Source organism: Molossus molossus, unplaced genomic scaffold (assembly GCF_014108415.1).
Source record: "Molossus molossus isolate mMolMol1 unplaced genomic scaffold, mMolMol1.p scaffold_m16_p_14, whole genome shotgun sequence".
Classification (NCBI taxonomy): domain Eukaryota; kingdom Metazoa; phylum Chordata; class Mammalia; order Chiroptera; family Molossidae; genus Molossus; species Molossus molossus.
This window is the reverse complement of record NW_023425349.1, coordinates 46678340-46685554: the sequence shown is the minus strand read 5'-3', so window position 1 is coordinate 46685554 and position 7215 is coordinate 46678340. Positions and strand designations below refer to the sequence as shown.

The following is a 7215-nucleotide window of genomic DNA, read 5'->3' as shown; positions in this document are numbered from 1 at the left end:
GCCCGACTGCAGCCCCCTTAGGGCGGGGCCGGGCTCCACCAAGCGTGACTCTGCGCGCGCCCCTTTCTCGTCGGGGGCGCGCGCGGCCGAGCCTGCCCCGATGCGAGCCCGCAGCGCCCTGGCTTGACTACGGCCGGTTCCGCCGCCGCGCGCGCCGCCGTGCGCGCTGCCCGCGCTCCCGCCGCCTGCGCCGCAGCTGCCAGCCGAGGAGCCAATTAGCGCTCGCGAGGCGGCGGCTACTTCCTCGTCGGCCCGGCCGCGCGCTTCGGACGGCTCCGGCGGCCGCGAGGCGGGGCGGGGACTGCGCTGAGCCGCTCTGCTTGCGTCCGCTGCTCCCGCAGCCAAGGGTGGGCGCAGGTCCTTGAAGGCGCTGCACTGCAAGGCAGACAAAAAGAAACTCTGGGGCGCCGGGTGTGCCGGCTGGCTCGGCGTTCAGTTGGCTTTTCCTGCGTGGTCTTTAGGATCAGCTGCTCCAGGAAGCGAGATGTCGAAGCCGCCACCCAAACCGGTCAAACCAGGTAAGGGAGGTGTTCGCTTGGTCCCCTGACCGTCTTGGTGCCCTGCGCTGACTCTGCCACTTGGCAGGGCAGAAAAGACACGTACCCGGCCCCCAGCCTCGTTCTGGAGACGCGACCCACCGGGATGGGAGCTGTTAGCTTTGTTGCGTTCGCTAAAGAGGAGGGATCGTTTTGGATAGCAAGAGGATTTCGAGGATTTTTTAAAAGTTTATTTTCAAAGAGGAGTCGCCCTCGGTTTTGCAACACTGACATTCTCTGCGACTTTCAAGCGGGTGTGATGGCTACGTCCCATTGAAGCTTTCCTGGTAGACAGGGCCACTGATCTCCCTTAGAAAAAAGATCTTAAATAAATGTCTTGAAATGGTCTTGTAGACACTTCCTTTCTCTTAGCCCCCCCACCCCAAGTGTGTGTCACTGTCAAGTTAGAGTCCTTGACCGGCCAGAGCGAACGGGAAGTGCGCGGCTTGCAGGGTGGGGTGGGTGAGCAAGTCTCCTCCCGGACTTTTGAGAGGAACAGCGTTTGAAATTGACCTCGGGATCTTGGGAAAAACATTTAGAAAACTTTGTACTCGGTTCATGGCGAGAACAATCTAGGTTGCGGCAGATTAGTCTCGGCTGTTACTATTCGGAAGTGTCACTTAATCGTGCAGTACAAATCCTGTGCCTCCGCTCGCCAGTGAATTTGGCCTTCTAAACCGGAGAATGCGAGATTACTAAATTCTTCACAGCCGTTTTCTTGGCCGATAGTCCTGGTTGGTTTTTTATTCTATTCTTAGAATATTTTCTGGAGTAGGTAGAAAAAATAATTTAAAATGGACTGATGTATTTCAGCTCAATACCATTTAACAAACTCTTTCTTGCATTCATTTGGTAGGTGATTACAGGAAACGTAGGAAACGGAAAATAACTCTGACATACTCAGGTTTTTTTTCCTGCCAATCTCCTGTAACTTTAGTACATCACAGGCTGAAATTTACCTCCTTACCTTATATTTCAAAGTAACCTTGGTTGCAAGGCTTAGAGTTTCAGCGATTAATTTTTTTCTTGGCTTTTCTAAACTTTAGTCAAGCACTATATCTTACATGTTATTCGGTTTTCTTTTTTTTGCTCTCATACACTTAGTTTCAAGTCATTTTATTTGAAAATTATGTACATACATATATGGAATAGTGATTCACTGAGGACTTAAATTTTGGTAGGCTGGGTGTGGAAAAAGTTTCGGGGACTTTGGCTGTCCTGTGAGCAAAGATGGGGATTGGCTAAAATTTGGCTCTGTGCTTCTGTAGATGGGAATTTGCATTTTAAGTGAATATGTGGGAGGTAGCAGCTTTCTAAACTCAGATGTAAATCAGGACCTCAAGTATCCAGCAAAGCAGAGTTGTTCTTTGATAACCAAATAAAGTACTGTACTAAAAGATTGTCCTGAGGAGCTCTCTAGACATTTAAGTGATGTCTTTCCTCCAGCTGGAGGGACAGTGATGTGTATGTGTGTGTGCATGAGTGCGCACATGAATATTTATGCACACATGGGTGTGGTTTAAGGACCATAGTGTTAGCAGTTGGGAATAAACTCCCAGGAACCATTTTTGTTGTCTAGCACCACTACTTTCTCCTCTTCAGTAGACCAGAATGCAAATGGTTGAAAATGACTGCTGTTTAGAGAGAGCTTAGACTCCGCACTCATTTATGAATGACATCCAAACTCAAATAAGGTCACCATACAAATCGGGTCTATATAGCTTCCTGCAAAGCAAGGTCCGGGGCAGAATAGCATGGCTCAATTCATAGGCAGTGCTAAAAGAAGGGCAGCTGGGCGAGAGAGGACAAAGGACTTATTGGAAGATTTAAGTAGCAAGGAACATTAAGCTATAATGTGGGCTAATGTATCTATTGGGGTGATTGCCAATACCCCAAAAAGGGACCTTTTTGAAAATGAAGCTACTTGGTCAGCTGCTTGTGGGAAAACCCTGCTACTAAATTTTTTTTTTTGCATTTCCTTAATTTCCTTCCTGAGGTTATACCAGGGTCACCTTGTTTGGGATTTTGGCTATAATCAAAATTCATTTGCCAAAAACACTTCTTAATACATGGAGCTTATATTTTAGGCCCTGTGCTAGACACTGAGATTCCAAGGAATAATGAAATAGGTTCTCATTCATGAGAGTCTTAAGTCTAATGGGGGAGATTTATGTATATACAGATTAATTTTACATTTTTTTTTTTTTTTATCCTCACCCGAGGACATTTTTCCATTTTTTGTTCATGTAGAGTGGGAGGGAGAGAGAGGAACAGAGAGAGAGAGAGAGAGAAACATCGATGTGAAAGAAACACATCGAGTGGCTGCCACCCGCACGACTGACCAGAGCCGGGGACAAACTGCAACCGAGGTACATGCCCTTAGCGGGAACTGAACCCTGGTCTCTCAGGACCGCAGGCTGACGCTCTAACCGCTGAGCCAAACCGGCCAGGGCTACAGATTAATTTTAGATTGACCCATATTTACAATGTGAATGGCTGTTCTTGTCCATTTTGTTTAAAAATGATTGTACTTAAAAATAAAAGTAATATATCTGTTATAGAAAAATTAGAAAATACAGTACAGAAAAATAATAAACATATAGATAAAAACATTAAAGTCAACCCTACTTATCATCTGGTGATAACCACTGTTTTTTCTCAGTTTTTTTTTTCTTCTTCTTCAAATCCATTTCATCGGAAAGAGAAATACAAACAATTATCCCCAGAACAGTCTTAGTTTCTGTTTTAAGTGCCTTGCTGTTGGTTGGCATATTTTTCCCATTGTCTCTAGTATCACCTACGCTCCACTTGAAAAAGCAGTTCTGTCACATTTTCAGCTTTCCTTGTTTACTTTGTTATTGTTTTCCTATAGGGTCACTTTTGTCTACTCCAGATCTGTTATCAAAACTCTCTCTTCTAATTGTTAGGTGTGTCACCATGGTACTCCATCTGCTAAAATGTGTCACAGTTTTATGGGACCCTCCTTTCCTTCCACTGACCCAGCCCAGCCTGTCTGTTTTACACACATATGGCACTTCTGTCCCTTTTAGCCACCCTCCGAAGACTTGCAGTTAAATTAGGGCGAACCTGTCTGGCTTGTCCGAGTGTAGAAACAGCTCATGTTCTCACAAATACCTTTTTTTCCCCACCCGAGGATATTTTTTCATTCATCTTCTTCAGATAGAGTGGAAAGGAGAGAGAGAAAGAGAGACACACATCGACTGGTTGCCTCCTGCGTGACCCCGACCAGGGCTGGGAACTGAACCTCAACCAAGGTACCTGCCCTTGACTGGAATCGAACCCACCACTCTTTGGTCCGAGGGCCTATGCTCTACTCGCTGAGCCAAACTGGCCAGGGCCTCACAAATACTTTTTCTGAAAAAGACTTTATTCTGTGACTTCAGGTAAAATGGGCCAAAGGATAATGAATGAGATATGGACCAGAATCATTGCATTCGAAGCAGATTTGATGACTTTCCACTGTAGTTAGAAGCTTGAAGTCTGACCTTGATCAATTCTTTTAAATGGCTTATTGATTTTGATGGTGGAAGTAAAACAGCATAAATATTTCACATATTGTGAAAATAAATTTGTAGGACTTTGAAGAAGTAAATGTCAATGTTTTGGGTTCTTTTGTATACACAGTAAAAAACAAACTTCAAAGATGTCACCCATACGCTGCTTATATAACATCACTGAGAGGAAAAAGGTCTTGATCCAGAACCATCTGAACATTTGTGTAATTTTTTTCCCTTTTAATAAATGAATTAGTCAGAGGTGCACCATTATAAAGTTTGAGAAACATCTTGAAAATTACAGGATGATGATGATAGTAATAGTTAACATTTATTTGGTCCTAAGTGTTAGGAACTGTGCCAAGAACTTTAAATGCTCTATGTCATTAGATTATTTTAACTTCCCTGAAAGGTAGACCTATCCACATTTTATGGATGAAGTAGGACTTAGTGAGGTTAAGAAAACTACTTGAGGTCTCAAAGCTAGGAAGTGGTTGGTTTGACCTAGGAAAGGAACACAGGCCTTAACTGGAGTCTGCATTTTGCGCAGAGAAACCTGTGAGGACTCTGTTGGGCTGGACGAGCTTTTGTTGGGCAGCCACCTTTATTAACTTAGGCAGTTGTATTTTTTGTATTTGCTTTGTATAACTAGACTACTAGATACTTCTTTTTTTTTTTCTTTTCTTTATTGACTTTAGAGAGAGAGGAAAGGGGAGGGAGAGAGAGAAAGAAACATTGATGAGAGGGAACATCGATTGGCTGCTTCCTGCATGTCCCCCAACTGGGGATTTGGCCCACAACCTGGGCATGTGCCCTGACCAGGAATGGAACCAGCGACCTCTTGGTGCATGGGTTGACGCTCAACTACTGAGCCACACCGGCTGGGCATAGACTACTAGATACTTTTTTGAGAGTAGAATAATCTTTTATTTCTTTGTAACTGCATAACAACTAAACTTTTTGTGCATGACAGATACAAAAAAGTCTTGATACATAATAAAGTCTTTGTCTGGAAGGTGAGGGAGACTGTGGTTGGGTACATCTTGCAGCTTCAATATAAAGTAGCAAAGGCTGGAGGCACTGTCCATCCGTAGTACTTCTTTTTTTTAAATCCTCACCCAAGGATATTTTTCTACAGATTATCAGATAGAGTGGGAGGAAGGGAGGGAGGGAGAGAGAAAGACATGTCAATGTGAGAGAGACACATCTACTTGGTTGGTTGCCTCTCGCATGACACTGACCAGGGCCCAGACCAAACCACAACTGAGGTTTGTGCCTTTGACCAGAATTGAACTTGCGACTCTTTGGTTCATGGGTCGATGTTCTAACCGCTGAGCCAAACCAGCCAGGGAGTTCAGTTTTATCCATACTACTACTGAAAATAGTGGGGTCCCCTCCCTTTTGTGTTAATATTTGTGCTTGACTTCCATGGGACTAGTGACAAGCTTTTCTGACATGCCTTTGTTAGGGAGAAAAAAAATCTTTTCCTCTACCCTCTTAGGTTCTATGTCTGGGTCCTGTGAATTAAACTGACAAAATAAAACAACAACAAACAAACCAACCAACAAAAGAAAACAACAACCCCCTCCCCCCAGATTATCAGGAGAAAAGGGCATACACATTTAATTGATGTTTTTAATTTTATATATACAGGGGAATATACAGAAAAGAAGTGAAAACCCAAAGACGTGGTTAGATTTGGAGACTTATACGTCATTTTAACAAAGGGCAATAAAGTGTGGAGAAGTGACTAGGCAAAGAACAGGAGGGTTGGGCTTCTAGGGGGAGTACATTGTGGGAAGGTAAATGTATGGGGATCTAATGGAAGATAAGGGTATTTTAGTAAGGTTTGTTTATACAGACTCATCTAGTTGCCATTGCCATCTCCAGTGATAAGGGTTGTTTTCCTCTTGCTTGTATGGGGACATGTTGGGAGGGGTACCTTCACAAGTGGAATTTATGCCCTGCTTTTCGGCAGCTAGAGAGTGGACAGAGGTCTTCCTGTGTCTGCTTTTCCTCGACTGCCTTCAGCTCAAAATAATCCTTATGCCAAAGCCGAAGTGGCAGATTTTGGGGTGGCAGATTTTGATCCCCTTTACCTCATACCTCATGTCCAATGAAAACCATTGCCAAAGTTGTCCTCCCTTGCATACTGCCCAGTGGAAAACAAAATACGAGAGGGAGAGGGAGAGAGAGAGACAGACAGACAGACAGACACACCCTTTCAGTGGGCTGATGTGAGCTGTTAAGATTATCTATAAATTTGTCAATCGTACCTCAGTAAAGCTGGGGGAAAAAGATTCTCTAGCAAATAAATTAAAGCAGTTTTCGGGGAAACTTTCAGATATCAGTATAAAGAGAGATTCCTGGTTCTTTTGTACAAATGAATGATAATCTATTGTATTTATTTAACCAGACCTATATTAGTGCACATTTAGATGGTTTCCACTCTTTTGTTATAACAGACTTCTTGCTTATATGGTGAATAAATCTACAGGGACAAAGTCCTGACAGTGGCATTGGTGTATTGTTCAAAGGCACATGCCTTGTCATTTTCATAGACATTTCCAAAATGCTGTCCAAAGAGGTTGTACCAACTGACCGTCCTACCAAAAATGTTTGAACTTGCCTTAAACAGAAAAAGTACACAGCATGTCATAGGAGATATTATCAGGGTGTGATCCGAGAGCTGGGAAGTACAAGATAAGGAGCTTGAGGAAGCTGAGAACTTGTCAGAAAAGAAGGGGAATTTAAGCAGGGTCTCGAGTGCTGAGTAAGAGCTTGGTAGGCAAAAAAGGGGGAAAGTTGTTTGACGAGGGCAGAAATGAAATAGCTTGAAAGGTCTTCCTATCCACGTTCGCCTGACTGCACGGGGGCCGAGCTTCTTTCTCTGTGCACACGTGGAACTGTGAACCGGAGAGATTTGTTCCAGATGAAAGAAGTCATTCGTCTGGTACAGCAGTCCGTGGAAAACAGGAATTTGTTCCACACAGGAATCAGAATTTAAATGTCTGCATATCAGCCCTCTACATATCTGCATATCTGTTTGTCAGAGTGTTAACAATAGCTGTGGGTGTATAGTTTGCAGCCATGGGTTAAAAAGGGTCACAGATTTTAATCGTTTAAACAAGTCACTGGTGGGACTGCTGTGGCCACGTCCTTTT

At 43.8% G+C, this 7215-nt stretch overlaps 1 protein-coding gene across 2 annotated transcripts in view; it reads left to right on the top strand.

The window, feature by feature from the left end:
- Positions 1–281: 281 nt before the first annotated feature.
- OSTF1 (osteoclast stimulating factor 1) overlaps positions 282–7215 on the top strand; it is a 54783-nt gene continuing 47849 nt past the window's right edge. For both annotated transcript variants that reach the window (XM_036260941.1, XM_036260940.1), the window contains exon 1: positions 282–518. In XM_036260941.1, coding sequence (XP_036116834.1) covers positions 485–518 — 34 coding nt within the window. In that variant the 5' untranslated portion in view covers positions 282–484. The remainder of the gene's footprint in view (positions 519–7215) is intronic.